This window comes from Neodiprion fabricii, chromosome 3, assembly GCF_021155785.1.
Source record: "Neodiprion fabricii isolate iyNeoFabr1 chromosome 3, iyNeoFabr1.1, whole genome shotgun sequence".
Lineage (NCBI taxonomy): Eukaryota > Metazoa > Arthropoda > Insecta > Hymenoptera > Diprionidae > Neodiprion > Neodiprion fabricii.
The window spans coordinates 36,983,959-37,003,264 of NC_060241.1; the positions used below are offsets into that span (position 1 = coordinate 36,983,959).

The 19,306-nt window shown below is 41.6% G+C and overlaps 1 protein-coding gene across 6 annotated transcripts in view; it reads right to left on the reverse strand.

The window, feature by feature from the left end:
• LOC124178662 (signal-induced proliferation-associated 1-like protein 1) overlaps nucleotides 1-19,306 on the reverse strand; it is a 68,362-nt gene that overhangs the window by 2,208 nt on the left and 46,848 nt on the right. For 3 of the 6 annotated variants that reach the window (XM_046562182.1, XM_046562184.1, XM_046562181.1), the window contains 12 exons: nucleotides 6,220-6,421; nucleotides 5,206-5,688; nucleotides 4,802-5,050; nucleotides 4,277-4,672; nucleotides 3,936-4,147; nucleotides 3,585-3,826; nucleotides 3,370-3,476; nucleotides 2,866-3,100; nucleotides 2,364-2,738; nucleotides 2,019-2,285; nucleotides 376-1,890; nucleotides 45-242 (listed from right to left, as the gene is read on the reverse strand). In XM_046562182.1, coding sequence (XP_046418138.1) covers nucleotides 45-242; nucleotides 376-1,890; nucleotides 2,019-2,285; nucleotides 2,364-2,738; nucleotides 2,866-3,100; nucleotides 3,370-3,476; nucleotides 3,585-3,826; nucleotides 3,936-4,147; nucleotides 4,277-4,672; nucleotides 4,802-5,050; nucleotides 5,206-5,688; nucleotides 6,220-6,412 — 4,472 coding nt within the window. In that variant the 5' untranslated portion in view covers nucleotides 6,413-6,421. Of the gene's footprint in view, nucleotides 1-44; nucleotides 243-375; nucleotides 1,891-2,018; nucleotides 2,286-2,363; nucleotides 2,739-2,865; nucleotides 3,101-3,369; nucleotides 3,477-3,584; nucleotides 3,827-3,935; nucleotides 4,148-4,276; nucleotides 4,673-4,801; nucleotides 5,051-5,205; nucleotides 5,689-6,219; nucleotides 6,422-7,184; nucleotides 7,686-9,471; nucleotides 10,667-15,991; nucleotides 16,061-19,306 lie in introns of those variants that run through there. The other 3 variants (XM_046562185.1, XM_046562180.1, XM_046562183.1) reach the window with 3 other exon arrangements.

Consider the following 19,306-nt stretch of genomic DNA (forward strand, 5'->3'; position numbering starts at 1 on the left):
GAGCTTAGCCTTTAGTATTTCAAAATTTAATTGTCTGCACTTACGAGACAGTTGTACCTCCATCGATGACTCTTTCTTCCGACCAGTCCTGGCCTAATTGTTTTATAGTTCTATTCGCGGAGTCCATGAGACTGGGCCAATCTATCTCTCCTTCAATCTGCGACTTTGAATCTCGTGCCACGGTTAAATTACTTATTGGCTTTGACGTGGTATGAGGGGACTTTGTGACACGTGGAGATAATCTGAAATATTTTTTTTTAAATTTATTCTCAGGGTTAGTATATCGATCGATGATTTAGTGAAGATAGAGTACAGTGCCAAAGGATTGCGCACTTTTACAACAATAGTTATTCAGTAAAAGTTCAACTGCCTCACCTCTCCTCTTTGGATAATTTGTTTTCACTCGGTGCAGGGCTAGATGCTGTACTCGCATTAGAGATCACAGTAGCAGGCCGGGCCATCGTCAAAATCACTTCCGAGACGTTTCCATTTTCCTGTCCATTTGTTGGCAGGACGCTCAGCGTTGAGGTGCTGTTTCCACATAAATTTTCCCTCGATCTACATCGATTCTGTATCTCGATCATATTATTGTTCAATTTGTTTGAGTTTTGATTGTTCGATATAATAGTAGGTACATTGTTATTTGGAATAGGATTATTTGATAGCTGCATATCATCAGCAATGTAGTCAGGGTTTATCAACTTCATTAAATCCTCTTGCAGTGTACTAGACGATAAATTGGCTGAATTCCTGTGTGAATTTCTAGCTCCAGGTTTTGGCCTCGGGCTCTGATTTCTAGAACTACCACTTGACGGCGTTAAATTTCCACCTCGATGTCGATTAGCTCTACGCAATCTGGGCGATACGTTTCCGGAACCATTTGACAACTCGTCTTCACTCGGAAGTGTCGAAATATCAGTTGAATTCCCGTCAGTCATTCTCGTATCCGGAGGTAAACTAGAAGTAATGTCTTTTTGTCTGTATTCAACTTTGTGAGGCACTGGCCTCTCTGAGATACTGGTTTTTAAGCAAGTCACCTTCTCACCGACTTTAAACTCATGTGGAATCTCGTATCTTATTATATCTCTGTTGATATCAATTTGTTCTGCTTTCTTGCCATGATGTTGATGGTCTATACCGTACTTTGTGTCACTCTGAACAACCTCAGTTTCGTACTTGCTTTTCCTGAGTTCAGAATGTACTTCTTCGAACTCGTAATTGTAAATCCGCTTATCATTAGTTTTATTATCGTGATGTTCACATTTTCCATTCCTGTCATTAATTTTCACATCATATATATCAAATTTCGAGTTTCTTTCATTCGCTTTCAGGCCCTGTTCATACTTGACGTTCCCTTTGTCAGGCGTTGATTGTTCGTAATCACTAAATCTCACCAGATTATTATTGCTTCCGGATTTTGGTAAACTGTAAGTAGCGTTTTGAGCTAGTGGTAATGAATTCGAAACTGTTAATTTCTGATGACCGTGGTTTTCATTTTTATGCAAATCTCTATGAGACGCGTAAACGTTTTCTTGTTTAATTTCGTATTTTTCTTTCTGAAGCTTGACGTAGTTTGACGTAGGTTCTTGACTACGTTGCATGTTTTCAATTCTCTGATAATTTTCATGTCTACTATTTTCCAAAGCTCTTTGTGACATATAATTACTCTCTTTTGAATAATGTTCATGGTTGTGGTACTTCGCACTACTGCTGGTACTTTCGACCATCTGTTTTGTCGTCGTATAGTGACCATGTTCCTTTTCCTTTTTTTGAGTGGGTCCGTTTTTGTTCCCCGTTAATACTTGATAGTTTTGTCTAGCTGGAAGCGGCGGAGGCGTTCCGTCCACGCGTAAATTGGTATCATGTTCTTGTGGCTCCAGGAGTTCATACCTGTTGGAAAAAGTAATGTTTCTTAACTTAAACGGTAAGAACACTTGAATTATGTTCATATAAAAATCGTTTTTACAAGTATGTGGACTTGAATTAGTACTTGCAGGTATTCATCAAAATTGAATTACCATCTATCGTCGGCGCTGCTGTGCCCACTGCTGCTGCTTGTCATGGTGCCTTCAAGAGGAAATCTTGGATCATTGAAAGATCTCGAACTGGAACCTGTACCATATCCAGAGCTGTTACTTGACCGTGGTGGACTGAAAGATCTGTCGTAGCGTCTCTGGTGTGACATAGCAGTCTGTTGCGTCGGAGTGCTGTCAGGATTTGTGACATTCTCGTAATCACCTTCGTAGTTATTTGACAAGTATTGACAGTTTTGCAAAGTGCACCCTCTGAAAAGAGCATAATATCATTCACTGCTGATTCTATCAATAATGCAGCTTAAATTTTTTCAGTTTTAGTAAACTGACCTTCGTGGGTTGCCGTCAGGCATTGGTGGCACCACAGTGACTGTAACCTGCGCGCTGGTTTTCAAAAGATCAACCATTTGATCGTGACTCAGGGTTGAAACTGCAACTTTGCATATCTCGACCAGCCTTGATCCTTGCCTGAGTCCAGCCTGCCAAGCAAGTCCCATGCTCTCAACTTGGGTGACAACGCCATCTGGTTGAACGTGAAAACCTAGTTGACCCAAATTATTCCGTTTGAGTGACAACTCGGAAGCAGGGAATCCTTGTGTTACAGCCCGTAATCGCGAAACGATCTCCATCAACTCATCCCTTTCTCCATAGTCACCACGAACGTGAATCGTCACGCATTCACCTTGGTGATAGTAAAGCCTCAGGCTAAAACAAAACAGATTGAGAATATTTATTACTTGAATGGCATCGGTTAATTAAGCTAAGCCAAGAGCAGATCGATATTTGATAATTATCAACGTTTAGGTATTTGAAAATGTTGAAGAATTATTACCTGTTCGTCTGGGCATGCCAACCAAGGATGCTGACGCAAGCAGCTACAAATACAACTTGTCGTGAATGTTCTTCGATCAAAACTATTGTGTCTACACTTATTCCTAGGTAACAGTCTGTGTTTTGATTGCTGTCTTCTAAAATCACTTGCCAGCATATACCTCCTCGCTGTGTCGCGTCGCACGACAGGCGAGGACGAATTGGTACCTTCTTTTTACTGCTGAACGAGAGCATAGCTAAAGAAAAAAGAACATTAATTTAATTACAACAGTTTTAGAATTTCGTTCTCGTTCTTCGCAAAACGGAATGAACAAATGTAGAGAAACAGTTATTAGCGTTCCTGAACTTATAACTTTGGAACATCGTGATCACGTTTAATTTGCTACTTACCATCAGTAGATGATGTATAATCAAAGAATGTAATTGCAATTCTAGTAGAGGAAGAATCGTAATATGGGTTCTAGGATATCTCTATAGTTCTACAACAGTATAGCATCGCACTTACAAAATTTTTGTCCGGTATCAACAACAGTGGTAGATGAGTAATTTGTAGCCAAATCTTTGAGGTACTCTTGCCTCGTTCTGGTAGCCATTGTTGCAAACTTTTCAGATCTGCGAAAAAACCATACACAGAATTCGTACATTGATACGATAAGAAAACTGTATTCACCATTTTTTTAAATACCAGTTTACACGTTGTATCGTCGCTGTTATAATTACCTGTGCGCAGCGTTTTCGGCATTTATTACTTTCGCAAGGATAAAATCAGCAAAACCTTTTCCTTTGCTAAAAGTAGCGCCTGCTTGAATGGGTGGCCCAAATATGGGGACTTCCTTACTTCTCGAAACAGCAACGGCGTACTGTGTATTTTCCGAGCATGGATTAATCGCTCTTACAATGATGAACACGTGTTGAAACTGAGATCGTATTCTGCGAGGACTGAATGGGAGCGCTCCTGGTTCCTGTAGAAAAGATTTAATTTTTATTCACTTACACAGAATATGTGTAGAAGACCATGGAAAAGTTCAACACACAGCATCGAAGAAACTAAACGTATACACGATACCGTACCTGGAAGACTATGGTGACAATATCATTTCCGATGTGTCTTTTCCTCAGCAATTGTTGTCTGTTGTTAGGTGTGAAAGGAAGCATGGTAGATACGTGAAACGTAACTTCCACACCTCTGTGGCTCGCAGCGACAGCATGAGTGCCGGTCGAGTCTGTTTTGGTATCCAAGCCTGCTTTGTAACCTTCAAAACCGCGCAGTCTTATTCTTTGGCCTACGTAGAAACGTTACATTGAACCACATTAGACGCACCGTTGAACGCAATAGCATCTTCGAATGTCACATCGAATGAAGAATAATTAACATTAAACAGAGAATCGACAATGAGCAAATAAGTTCTTACCCATAGTATCTAAAAATTCTAAGAATGCTGGTCCAGCATGTTGATTATTGTACATTTCTTCCTCAGTCCTTTGACCGGATCTACAGTAAAGAACGCCGACTTTGTACTTGTTGGAAAGTCCCTGCTCGTCCAATCTTGCGACAGCTTCCTCGGCCGCGGGTGTTCCCAGCTTAAGACATCCAAGCTGGACCTCCGGAGCGACCAACTCGAGGATTTCTCTCATCGGCGATCTACCTTGCGGTCTTATTCCCAAAGCCTCCTCGGGAACTGTTCCGCGAAGAGTCAGTAGCTCGGATGTTCGAACTATTATTCGGTACTGATTCGAATCCTTTCGAATGCTTATGGCGACCGGCCCAAGCTGCTCATCCATGCCGAACCAGTTCTGGTGTTCCCGACCTGACCGAAAGTAGAAAAATTATAATCAGTCAACGAGCATGCTTGTTGGGTTACGCAAATTGTGACTTGGGCGATTATTACTACGCTTTAAATGCGAGTTTCGGGTTACAATTGTCAGCACGAATTTACCCAAAAAGTATCGCCGGTAATAGTGAGCTCCATCGTCGACGCTTTCGATCGGCAACGGTCTTCTCTGAAGAGGGCAAGTGTGTTTCCACAGAGTTTCACCCGGCGGTGGTTCCAGAACGGATACTCCGTAGGCTAACGGCGGTCGATGAATTCCGTTCGCCATCGTGCAGCGAGTCAAGCCGACTTCTCGCTCACCCTCACCGCCCGTTTCATTCCGGAAGAACGGACAGGACTCCAAAAGCTCGTTGCCTGGTATGATCGTAGAAAAATGAAACCACGGGTTAGAGTATTAATAAAAACCAAATCAACCAAATCTGACCAAATCATGATCAGATCATAGTGCCATTCAACAACTCACAACCACTTCCAGCATACAACATTTATCAGAAATGAAAGAAATTAACCTTTCCCATCGCCGATGTCATCCTCTGGAGCTTCGTCAGGGGTTGACGCTCGGAGCGAACTGGCAGCAGAGGCTCCGGTGGCTGTGTTTCGCCTCCTGGCCAAAAGGATGCCCCTGAGTTTGGCGGCATAGCCAAGATTAGCGGTGAGAGATTGGCAATCGTAATGGGCGAAAGCGCGTCTTCTGTGTCTCTCCTCGACGTCGGCGGACACCGAAGGACTAGCCGGGTTCTGGCATTGTTCCTGGTCGACGCCGCGTGGAGGTTTTCCGCTCCAGAAGCGATTCAGTTTCAGTCGCAACTTCGGACTGGAGCCGGTCGGCCCGCAGACCTCGTCCGTGTCCGGCGACTGGCCATCCTGCAGCCGACGGAGAAGCTCCGCGTTCGAACTTGGGCTTCGCTGATCCGGGGAACGAAAGTCCTGGAGCATTGCAGCGAAGAAATTTTCTCCAACTGGTACCGACTGCGCTACGACATCGATGCTCCCTGAAGCAGGATATATTATGTGTTATTAGGAACATTTGTCACGTACGTTACACACGAGGATCAAGATTTTCTATTCTAGTCATATTCCCAATTATTAACGTTTCATAGCAGAATATGCCGTGTCGCGTTTCTAACACAATATTTTGCTAATCCGAGTCTGTCGGTGATTTTTCAATATTTTCAAAGTACCAACAAAATCTTAAAAATTTCCCTTGCATGGTGAAATTTTTATTTCAATCCATTTCAGACACATCTCGTAGATATAAACAGTTTTACCATAAAGCGCAATATTTTCATCCTCTCTACGTTTAGGTCAAAGTTCGCAATTGACGTGAAAGCATTGAAATGTTCAACATTTAATCACGGAATGTCAAAGCAAAATTCACTTTGAATCAGTTGCAGGGAAATCGTAAAGCACGCGATAAAAACTACAGCTGGGACTGACCGTGCACTTGGAATAGAAAAGAAAAGAAAAGAAAAAAAGACAAGAAAGCGTCCCTCAATATTTCATTAAAACCATGTAATATTTACCGTGGGAGCCATACTCTCGGCGAAGAGGAGTGTCGGGAACACGAGAAGCTGGGTCCGGACTGTGGGGCAGCTCGAGACTGGAATTCGAACGATGAAGTGCTAGACTGCGTCCCACACGGCTCCCCGGTCCCCCGTTACTGCCACCGCCTCCACCGCCGCCACCGCCGCTGTTTACTGGAAGACTCGCGATCATCTCATCATTCTGTAACAAAAATAAGATGTAAAATATGAGTAGGTTTGACAATAAGTCAGGGAAATCAATGATCAAAAGTCAGAACTATTAAATACAGGTAGTACAGTATTTGCATTGACACCCAGATGATTACTGATTTTTTAACTACAATAAATGTGAGAGAGATGCGTAACATAAAAATTCGTATCATTTTTGTAATAATTGAACCAAGGGGGAATGTTCGGCTCTTTAACATTCGAACGAACTGATGGTAAACCTTAACAAGAAGAGTGGAGAAAGAAGCGTCGAGGTACTGTTTCAGTTGATATTTGTGACCTAGTTTCGAAAGCCACCCTCTGATAACGTCGTGAAAAAACTTTTTTTCCAGTCTTCTCAGCTACTTCCACTTATAATTGTATACAAGCTTGGTCATACGTTTACGTACATTATACTTCGTTGAACGAGTACATAGTACGTAAGCACATAGCGAAAAAGTCACGTGCGAATGGAGCGACTTTTTATTATTGTGCCTCCGAATAAGTTTCATAGTGTTACATATATACGTGTCACGAGACAGGAGTAGTAATAATGGTTAGCGAGCTATTCTAAATTTAAGTGCTTCTAAACAAGACCAAAGTAGGACAGCTAATTAGATACCTCCCAAGAGAACCAACGCGCTCTCTCTACACATGGTACACATGGTACACATGGATCTACACACCATCTATACATGTACCTAAAATGTACATGTGGAAATAAAAATTGAAAAATAAAAATTATCCATGTGATATACCTAAGTATGTCTACGTGTTTTTCACGTAGGGATGATGAGGGCAGTCCTTGTGGTTCGTTGTATACACGTTCGCTCATTTCGTTGAGAGGCTTTTTCCGTGGTCTTGCCTCTTTTTAATTACGCTAGTGGGACATTTCTCCTCTCCCCTCCGCTCCTCCGTTTTTTTAAATTTATTTCTTCTTTCCTTTCATCTCTTTATGTCATTTTTACAACCTCGTGTGGATATAATCCGGCTCTCATGACTCTACGGATAAGATTACATATGCCCCAAAGGTGCCGACGACTATGCCCTGCGAGTTAATTTGCTCAACTTTAATCGGTTACTCGACTGAAAAATACTTCGTGCATGAGAATAATACGTTATTATGATTATATACTGGCGTTGCAGAAATAAAAACAGGAAAATTATCGATATTCGAAAGCGGGTATCGTATGTGTAATAAATTCGTTCAGAAAGGAATAACTTCTTGCAACGTACGCTTGACGGTTGAGATCGAGCTATAGATGGAAATTCGTTACATGATCGTTAATAAAGCTTCATACTAGCAGATATCGCGTGATACAAATTTTATTAGCCTAAAAATTTTGAAACCCAATTGCACGCGACAGATTACATAAGGATTTCTATAATTGGGTAATATTCGAATATAGAAATTGCGTTTAGAGGTAGATAAATGTGAAATCTAGGTAGGTTTACAAAGGAGCAACGGTACGAGGCCATCTTTGATTGCAGCGCGGTTTATATGTTTGAACTCGTATGGAACAGCTTCTAAAAATGGCGCCGTCTCGGTCCGCAAGAATCTCATCTTCGTATACGTTAATTAGCTTCGTTCTACTTCCAACGAGCTATGCTCGCAATGTTCGGCATGTTTTGATTGCTCATCTTGGAACGAAGATCGCGGCGCCGTTGTCTGCCCATCGCTTTCCTCTTTATGCGACAGATTTAGTACAAGAATTTTCTACGATTTTCAGATATCAGACTCTAATTCGGGGTGGACGTTGCCCGAAATAGAGAGAACCGTGCGATCGTCCGTAACGAAGTTCGATAATTAAACCTTTCAGTACGAGTGTGGGAGCAATTTTTACTAGAGGATTCTTATAGTCAAAGGATTTTTTTTTTCGCTACAAAGATCTCGCACGAAACTGTTCGTGTGGGGAAAACAGGAAGTCGTTGGTATTTCGTGCCCATCCGGGAAAATTCCTTATCTATTCGATATACGTTATACACGTTGCACATATCTCATTGTAAGTAAGTGAGTCTAAAAAAGTTCAATAACCTCACAGCGCTCGGATTCATCTGAAATTAAATATATAAATGAATTTAGGATTAATGATTGAAAAATAACCCCAAAGGAGACTAAAATTTTTCCGAAAATTTGACTGGTGAATGAAAAATACATATCCACCAAGGATACCTACATAACTATAATAAAAAATGAAATTGAGCAATGAAAAACTAATCCAACGTTAGTGCACGATTTGTGCTCCTCCCGTCTAACAGCGTAGCCAAAGAAGAAAGAATTGGATCTATGGGGGTTAGATTCCTCGTGAAAATCTGAAACCGAAGTTTCTTTACCAAAACTTCGAGAGACCGATAGTTTTCGAGTTACAGAGCTTGGAAGTTCTACAACCAATAAGGAGTTCACGTTTATCGCGCATGCGCCCCAACGAGTCACGTGTCAGTCTCCCGATTGGTGAATCGCGAAATTCCCTGTAATTCGAAAACTATTAATCCCTCGGATTTCCTGCAAAGGAACTTTAGTCTCGAATTTTCACGGGAAATCCACCCACGAAATTTAATCTGTCATTATCCGACGTCCACCCTTCGTATCGCATGTCGTTTAGCGAGACGAACGCGTAAAACGTGCGAAGACGGATACATGTATAAAATAATCACTCTGCGCACCGCAGGGTCGAGAGTGTTAATAGAATTCTACTCCAATATCCGAGGGATCGGACGACCCTACAATCAACGTTTCTACACCCTCTGCAGTGCGTCACGTGGTTGTACAGAGTACGATAGACAAGAGCTGCCATCGACCGGCACCAACGGAACGAGCATAAGTTTGGAAGTCTGCAGCGAAGAATGAAAAATGGTTATTATTCCCGGAGGGGATGGAATCGAACACCGGTAATGCGGGTCTAACGGGAGGTCCGTTCTGATTTCCATCACCCTTTGTTGTGTCAAGTGATTCTTCGTCACGCATTCACGCACGCACCCACCCACACACTTCATTATCACGTTCGCCTTTGTTACCACGGTGGTTAATTCTTCTACCAAACTTGCCATTGATCGCTCAGGATGGGTGTGAGCTGTTGCTGCAGTAGCTAGCTTCTCGTAATTGATGGGGGTAGGGTAGCTGCTATCTGTCGCTTTCAGTTGACCCATAAAAACGACCACTGTTTCCAGAAGTTCCATACGAGGGGAAAAAAAACTCATGATAATATTCAAACAATTATAAGCACAACAAATTCTGGTATAAAATTTCCGGTACCAATAACACAGTTACTCTTTTTCCTTTCGAGCAGTGTTTGGAATTGATTTTTACAAACTCAATCGTATATTGCGATGGTGCGTACCAGAAATGGTGAAACAAAAACTGAATTACACAATTCTCCGTCGATATTGAAGCAAGAATTTCTGCCCTATAATTTCTTTACTGCATTTCGATAATAATTCGATTTTAATTGCACACCCAAAGAAATCATAAAGAATAAGCTAGGCAATCAAACTTGGTGTTACAAAATGATCTCCTGATATTTGTATTCTGAGATCTCTCACTCAGGAGTTAAATGTCAATGCCTCTACATGGTTTAAGCATGACCTAAATTTCCAGGCGTAACCGTCCATCATAACTACATGCATGTAGAACGGCAAAGTAGAGCCTGGGTTGCAATTAATATCACCCTATTAAACGTCGTTTGGAAGACAAATGAATTGAACGTGTTTCCTGAGAGTCGCAACGTACCGCATCAGCGGTATCAACCCGGCTAATCGAATAAGGATGGAAACTGGGAAATCTCAAGTGTCTCGGTGTGGTATTCATTTGGAATGTAGCCGGGACCAAATTTCAAACGAACACCAAGTTGGGCGGCAGAGCTCGGGGACTGAACATTGCGCGAATGCCATCCATAGCTGTTCCTCGATGGTCGCGTATAGAAACTTTTATCTTCTATTCCCTGCAGCACGTAACCCGGTCCAAAGACCGGATGAAGGACGACACAACAATGTCGATCCTCGCATAGTTACTGCGTAGTTTCATCGCATTCCAATTCCAAGAACGAGGAAAGCGGTATGGTCAGAAGGTCCCAGAGAAGGAAAAAGAACCAGAGCCGCGGGCACGCCTCATTATCTCAGGATGAAACCTGCAGTCACGTTGCTGCCTACCCAACGAATCACTGCCTTCTGTCCCTTTAATGCGTGGTTAGAACCTCAGCTCCGCTCTTCTATGCACCGAAACAGCTGCGATAATTCCACGCTGCTGCAGTCAGGTATGTAGAAACCAAACCAAAAACGAGAAACAAATAATTTTATACGAAAGAATTCAAGACTGCAGTTCCAAAAAAAAAAAAAAAAAAATAAAATAAAATAATCCGTTCCAAACGTCCCGAATTAAAAGTGTACACTGTACAAGTAGATTTGATATTCTTCAGTTTCTCCGAGTGTACATTATGTACGAGTATAATGTAGCTCCGAAAATCAACTTCGAGATTTAGGAGCGTCCGCGATTGAAATTGAAAATAGGAATGAAGTTTTAAAAATAAAGTAAGCAAGAGAGGAAAAAAAAAAGAAAGAATTCTTGACACGCGATCGTCCGGTCAGCTGTCCATTGACATTTACACCGAACACACACGATCGTGGCACGTTAGCCGGTTGTAACGTCTGTAACGAAATCGCTGCAGTACCAACATCGTTTCGTTTTATTGAAATTTATTTTTTTGTTTACAAATAAGTCGTCCCGGCAATATCATCGTCGTAATGACGCGAGTGAGGAAGAGGCCGGTTTTTTAAATGAAATATTTCGGTTAAACGTTTCGACCTTGTGCGCCGTCGTGTGTGTATCCGAGTCTCGAGGCGCCACCGCGGGATAATAAAAATAAAATCCACCACGCGGCGGCGCATCAGGTACCCTAGCCAAGACAGCTCAGAGAAACCAGTTATATAATAATATCTGAAATATTTTTGAACAAATTTTACGACAATGACTGACAGTGCGAGGATCTTCCCGACTATCAATTAACCCACACAACCGTCAGTCTTCTGCGTTTAATGTATACGTATACCTTGTACCAAACGCCTTTTACCAACTGCCATGTAATAAAAATAAGGTAAAGGAGGTAAAAGAAAGAAAAAAAAAACAGAAAAACAATAATTATGTACCCTGCAGAGGTTTTTCCATTAATATCATAGTCGGGGAATCCGTAAATCAATCGATTCCAAAAAAAATAAATAAATAAAAAATAGAAAAAACGTACGGATCCTTGTAAAATTGAGCATATCAATGAGGATCCGGCCGACGCGGCGGTCGGCATTCCACGTATCAAAAGTCAAAACATTTATTTTTCGCATCCTGTTCCAGTATCGCGTAATTGATGTTAAACGTAATTTATGCAGCTACTGGATATTGACACCATGAAACCAGCGAGTTGATGCAATCGACGCAGTCGTAATCGGGTTCTATGGAACAACAACCGTGTACTAGTGTGACAGTCGTCGCACAGACGACGCACATTGCAACAACAACCTACCAGGGACAAGACCAGTTACCTGCGAATTACTGCTCCATACATGTCAGCACCACGTGACGATACACATGTGCTGAAGTTTATTACCTGCACCACGTTTCATACATGTGACCGTAATTGCAAACCGTAAAGGGTTCGTTTTATTCTTGTTTTTCTTTTTTTGCAAAAGCACAGGTTCACCGTAAAGAAAAAAAACGTACTTTACCGTTAAATTAACATGTGCTGTTATGCTGTAACTATGCTCTCCTGCCACACCATATCTTCGTTATATTTATTATTTCAAGTTTATAATGTTATATTGCATCAATTAACTGTAGCAACAATATTCACAGAAAATGAACCAGTAGCAACTCCTGTACCCTTATAACTGATTGCCGTTGAATGTCTAAAGGAAAAGAAACCCGGCATCAGCTTCGGAAATCGACACTCGATACAGGCGCGATTAAGGATCACACAACGGTCTTTTTATGCGGTGGATAGAATGGGGGGATGGGCTCGGAATGAAGAAGGGAATTAAGAGAGGAGAGGACTATTCGTGAAGGGATCAATTTAGCTGACGCTTCCGCCTACACGGGTTTGTATTTCAAAAGCTGAAAAGCGGACGGGATGTCGTGTTATTTATCGAGCGTTATACACACACCCTATATGTATGCACATAGGAAACGGGATCTATATATATATTTTCGGAGGCCTCGAACCAGGCCGCAGAAAATACCTACAACTTCCTCCACCTTCGAAGGGTTTCCGACACACCGTTCCACGCCCGATTTTCGAGTTCACAGGTATAGCGTAATATTTTTGGCTTCCTAAATCCTGTCCCTTTCACCATTATTAGAGGTGCAAACATTTCGCGTTTCCGTTATCCCCTGATCACACGATGTATACGGTAAGTAGTAGGTATGTAAAAATCACCAGGATACACAGAGTCGTTCCCTGTACATATTGTACATACCGGGGCAATCTCTTGGAAACTTGAAAATCAACCGATCGTGCGCTAAATAATTAAATCTCATTGGTCGGCGAAATCGTCCCGCCACGTAATTCTTGTCTGCGACGCAGGCGTGCCAACGTATGAAAAATGGGTACGTTTGAATTTTGAAAGAGCATAAGCATTAAATTCCGACCGTTCTTTGAAGAATCAATTTTCCGAGCAAATAACAAATGCTTTCCAAACCTTTCCGAGTCGCTGCCTCAATTATTTGATATTCTGACCTCGAAAATTCACATCAACCACATCGCCGACAGAAACAGTTTGACAGGTGAAAACTCGGGTTGGCCAGCCTGCGCGAACAGCGGATAAAACTCGCGCATGCGCGGTTGATTTTCAAGTTTCAAGAGATTGTCCCGGTATACAACACGTATAATTATCGTTGCCCAAAGAATTTCGATATGTTAATTCAACGTATAAGATGATTAACGAGTTTCTCTCGAGTGTAACAAAAATTGACCAGCCAATTACTCCGCGCGTTGGTTGTTTCTTCGTGTAAATGACAACCCGCGGTGCTTTTCGCTAGTACATGATACGTATAATACGGTAACTCTGGGCGCAGCATTAACTACATCGAGGGTAGCTAGGTGGGTACGTATATATAGATAGGCGGGTAACTAAGGCTGCGAAGACGAGGTTCATTCAACGGTTGGGTACTCGTAAAGCGTACTCCCACGGTGGTTTACCTCCCGGATAAGCGTATACAACCGAGAGGAACGCTGAGAACGCCGCCCGTCTCTTGCTCGAGAGAGAGCCGTACCGCGATAGGATGAACCGGTACCCGGTGCATGCCGTTGGCTTAGGCTATAATTGGAATATGTGCCAAGAGGGCCTATGGTACAGCAGACAACATCGAAACGAGACCTGCATTCACCGAGGTGCCGTTTTCAATCGCGGACTCGTTAAGTTCGTTCCAAAGTCGACCGAAGACCAATCGAATGGTCCACGTGTCCCAAAACGCGCCTCTTCTCCTGGGCACGCTGATATTATATTTCACACCAGAAATATGTACGTTTTACACGTTCAGTGGACGTTTGAAAAGGCACTTCGGATCATTACCCGACCCTGTAGTTTGGAAGTGTCGTATCTTCTGCCGTATCACTTTTCAAAGCGTCTATATGCACTTTTACATCGTTATGTAATATAACTATACGCGATAAGCTGTCGGTAAGTATATAATGTAAAAGACTGACGCCAGGCAACCTCACCCTGCGTTATATCCGTTTCATGAGTTTCGAGTGCCATAAAATTCTGACGGGAGGGTTATACGCTATGATCGTCTTCAGCGGCTCTGAAATCCTATCCAGATCAGGATTACATAACTATGATGGGTATACACTAAACGTTGCACGCACTACGTAATAGTTACTGTAATAATTTAGTAGATACGTTCTCGACGACGCGACATGTTTTACGACTGAAACTAAATAGTAAGCCATGCCGAGGATATAAAAATAACGTATACATTCTGCCATGAAAGTGCCTCGCATTCGAATGGATACATTTTTCAACGATCCGGCTATTTCTATCACTTTCGAAAATATACACCAACTACAAAGCCAGGTTATCGTCAGTTGACTCAAAGTTCATTTAAAAAATGCACTTGCGCTGTGTTTCTTTGCACGCCAATTTTACTTAGCTTCGGTAATAATAAAAAAATAATTTGGCACCGGTGTTGGTTTTTTAAAAATTTCTTTTCATTTTACGCGTTCCTCGTTTCGATTTCCGTTTATATTCTCTTTAGTGTTGTGTTTCACGTCCGTTAGAGATCATTGGTCCAATTGTTTTTGTTTTCTTTGTTACCTGCCTTCTCGCGATTCGATCCGAGCACGATATCCGCGTTCACCGCCAGTTGCATACATCGATGCCGCTGCTGCTGTTGCAGCGAAGATCTTATCTCGCGAGCAATGTGCGTCGCGTCGTCGCCTTATATACGCCGGAAGGCACTCGTTTCTCCGTCTCTTTCTACAAGTCCAGAGCTTACACGTACAAACGTATAATATACACGTATATGTACACCTATGCAAGCGATCTCGTATGCAAAGTACTTATTCGGGAGAGGCTCCGGTCAGCCAGAGTAGGCCAACGATATTCGCATACACGTACCTGTGTGTATATATCGTTAAACGACAATCACTGTGTATACATATCGACCCAATGGAGGAAAATCACTCTTGAGCTCCACGAGATCCGTATAATCGTACAGGTTACCTTGTACACTGGTACATATCATTCAACGCATGCGGTGTCCGCTTCTTAACGTAAATTAAACGGAGCTACTTGTACTTGTTGTTGCACGTTGCAAAGACATCATATACCCAGTGGGTTAAAATCGTAATTCTGAAATCGAGCAATCGTTGAACAAGATCGATAGAGCAAAAGTTTGGTCTAGACTATCATGTACGAAACTCGTATAAAAAATGGTACCGACGTTCACCGAGTACCAACGAACTGTGACATCATAGTTCTCACAATCAGTTTTCCATACTCTGAGATGACTGTGATAAAATGCCAAGAATCCCACGGGTGTGGTTACTAAGGTACCAATTATTTTCCCCCCCAAAATGTGCCCATGACGTTATAAAGACAGCGATGCGCAAAAAATGACGTATCAATCGAAGTTGAGCATGTTGGCAAGTGAGTTCTCACTACGAAACAACCACACTACTGTTCCACAAAGCTCATTACCGAAATATAGTAACTTGTTGAAATGACCGGTCGAGGTTAAAACATCGGCGTGACATTTAGTCGGTCAGTGTCTGGAGTTTGGTTAGAGAGCTGAACCTGCGGCAGTCTAGGTTTCAAGTGGCTGCTTCGTCTCTCATACAGAACTAGCCGCGTATACGTGCAACCAAGTTTATCCGACGCGTGACGATGTCCAAGCTGGTGTATGTTCATGGGAATATGCACGATGCGTGCAGTGCGTGCAAGCGATGGGTGGTGGAGTACGCGCATGTTGGGTAGGTTGATAGGTGGAAGGTAGTCGGTGTGGCCGTACCTAAGCCGCAGGTGAATCAAAACCAGTGTGTGCGACATGCGCATGTCGTGTATATATACCCATACGAATACGCACCTCGTGTGTTACGCTGGTTTTGACCAGTTGCTGTGCTGACTCCAGGATATTTGCTTCGATAGTTTTCACGGCCGGATCGTTTATTTGAATGAAGGATCAATTACAGGGGGTCTGTGATATACATAGAGCCAAATGCAACCTGTCGAACAGACGAAGTACCAGCATTTACGAATCCATGAAGTCAAGTTATTACTCGGAGAAACGTAAATTCAGAGTGAACAACGTTGTGGAAAATGATGCTCGTGCATGGTTCGATGTGAAATAAGCATACTGAAATCGACTATCGGCACTTTTGTGACAATGGAAGTTAACGCGGCATTCCATCTGATACGGAGTGACTGTTTTTCTCATGGATCCAATTTGCAGTCATCCTCCACTTCTTCGCTGTCATTTGTTTCAGTATGGAGATGGTTCGATCTCCCATTGAATTTATTTCTGCTACAACACGTCAGCTGGGTGTTCCACACCTGAGAATACCAACTTTTCTTGCTTTTCCAGACCGATGAACACCCTGGTCACTGGTGTAACTGACAAACGAGTACAACCATACCCTGCACCATCCCTGTTCTTCCGCAAATTCGAAAGTGCAGACAAGGACTGTCCTGCTTTTGAAGCATCAGGTATGTACAATGTTTGGTTGTGTTCCTGTACGTAAGGTGAGTATGGGTACAGTACATATCGCGTAACACATATATACCTGTGGCTGGTCAAGTGTTCGACGATTCGCGTGGGATCGCCTCGAAGGACACGAGTTCCGTTGAGGATATAACCAAGCAGGCACTGACCGTGGCATCGAAAACAGGTTTCTCAGTTGGATTTTATACGTTATGTAAGGCAAACGCGTGCAGTATGTCATAAGCATCGGTCTTTTATTACGGACATTGATTGTAGGCAGGGGTGAAAATTTGCCGAGAGGGTGGAAATTTCGACCAACGGCCAGCGTTAGGTAACTCTTTGTAAAACCATCAATTTAACGTTCACTAAAGAAATGCACAAGAGGACAAAGTTATTGACGTTACTGTAACGATGCATGTTTAGGAAACATCGTTACTTCGCATCTTTCGCAATGTCGGAAATTTAGTAAACCTTGATAAAAAAAAAACCATATTCTTATTTTCGAAAATCAAAAATCAACTCCTTCAAAGTTGTTCGAAAATTGCGCAACAATGATTTTTTCTCTGATGTTTCGTTACGTTAACGTTACTAACTTCAGCAATATGACTTCTTTTTTTTTACATAAATCGGAAATCTTTTTCTAAATTATAACAACGACGCAAGAGATCATTATCACGATTCAGTTGAAATGAATTCCATCAATTTGCAGTCTACTGAATACGGAAATCATTATAAACACACGAATAAGATCCATCCTATTGATTTTCAAGAAAAAAGCCAACTTTGTACAGTGTACACTGTATTATATCTGCTTAATTCATACGATTGTTCGAATCTCAAGTACCGATCTCTACCCATGCGTATTATGCCTTGAATCCTTGATCAATTCCCTTGAAAGTTTGTCTGTGTCTTCAAATGTTTAATACTTACGGCTACGGTATAAGTTCCGGTTGGCAAGACATTGAGCATGACGACAAATAAATATATGTACGTATACCAACAGTTTTATCTTTGCCGATGGCGTTAGTATCTACAATGTTATACACAATAGCTATTCCTAGGAGCAACGATTTCCTTTTATTGCGGATAGAAATAGATGCGAGAAGAAAATACATTTTTCTATTTGATATCTATTACACAAGACGAAATTTGTAGGCCAATATAATTATATATACCCGTAGTACCTATTTCGAATAATCTTGTTCACAGTTATCTCCATCCCACGATGCTACTGTCTTTTATTTCAATTTCGTTTTTATTTTTTTTCACTTCACCTGTTAGGAATGTAATATAATCCAATTGTCCCACGCACGCACGACGGGTTTTGACGTACAACACGTATAAGGCAAAACTAAAACTGAATATATTGATAGGGTCATTTGAAAGCTTTTTCGTTAGTTAATCTGACTAGAAAAAAAAAGAAGTGGAAAATTGCGTAGATTATAATTTTACAGACCTGGGTTCGCGAGTAATGATGAAGAATAATTACGAAACTGAAACAGACACAATGAGTCGAAGACCAAGTTTCCGGTATTTTACTACAGCAGAAGGTCGTCTCGTCTGCGAAGTAATTTTTTATTATTCGTGGGCGGTCAGCCGAGCAGTAAGAAAAAAAGTTAGTAAAATTGAATTGCATGGCGAGAAACTGGTAGGTCTAATTGTAATCCGACTTGACGGAGATAATGTGAATAAAAAAAAATTGAAAATAACATTCAAATCGATCAATCATCATCCACCGATTCATGTCACGGCCGAAGTCGGCGACATTTTGTTTTTTTCCCTCCAATGAAGTTGAAGTTGATAAAATTTACCCAAAAAAAAAAGAAAAAAAGAAAAAAAAGAAAAGGAGAAATAAAAAATCATTTTCTGTAACACGAGGCTGTAGAGTTCGAGGGAATCGATTTTGTAAAATTACACGAGTATATATTTCAGTCTTCCAAGATAAGAAAGCACAAAGAAAAAGAGGTGGACTAAGAGAAATGTCGGCTGACCCCAAGACTGGCGATCGAGATGATCGCAGATGACCTTTTGCTAATTTTCTGATTCCCAGCACGCGACTACAACTATGTGCAAAATTATACAAGGCATGAAATGCAGGCAAATTTGTTTAGGGTAAAATTTATTCATACAACTTCCGCTGAACGTTAATGTAATAAAAAATACCGACGCTATGCATATTAATATTAGCAGATTCATGTTAAAAAGAAAAAAAAAAAGAAAAAGAAAAAGAAAAAAAATCGTATATACAGAATAATTAAATCCCCTATATAATCAAGATTCATTTGATCACAATTTTCAATTCGCGTCTGAGGCGCAATTAATTACGCTGTAATTAACTCATTGTTGGGGTTTTTTCATCACATACCTCTGTAGATAAAGTGTGAGGAATTTCGCACGGGATGAATATTTTTCTCTCCGTTCTTTGTTTGTTTATTTATTTATTTTTTGTTTTCGATTATGACGTTTAATTTGTTATTACTATACTGTTTTTATTATCGAATGTAACACGAACGCGTCGTTAGGTCACTGTACGAGTTAATTACGAGGTGTAGCCACCGGAGTCCATCCTCGCTGGGGCTAATGATAGGTTCCCATATCCAGAGCATCGTCGCCCCGGGCCGGTGAAACGCCATCCTCCACCTTCTTCTTCCTACCATCTTATTTCAGGCCTAAGATTACGCCTTAAATTCGTTATTCATC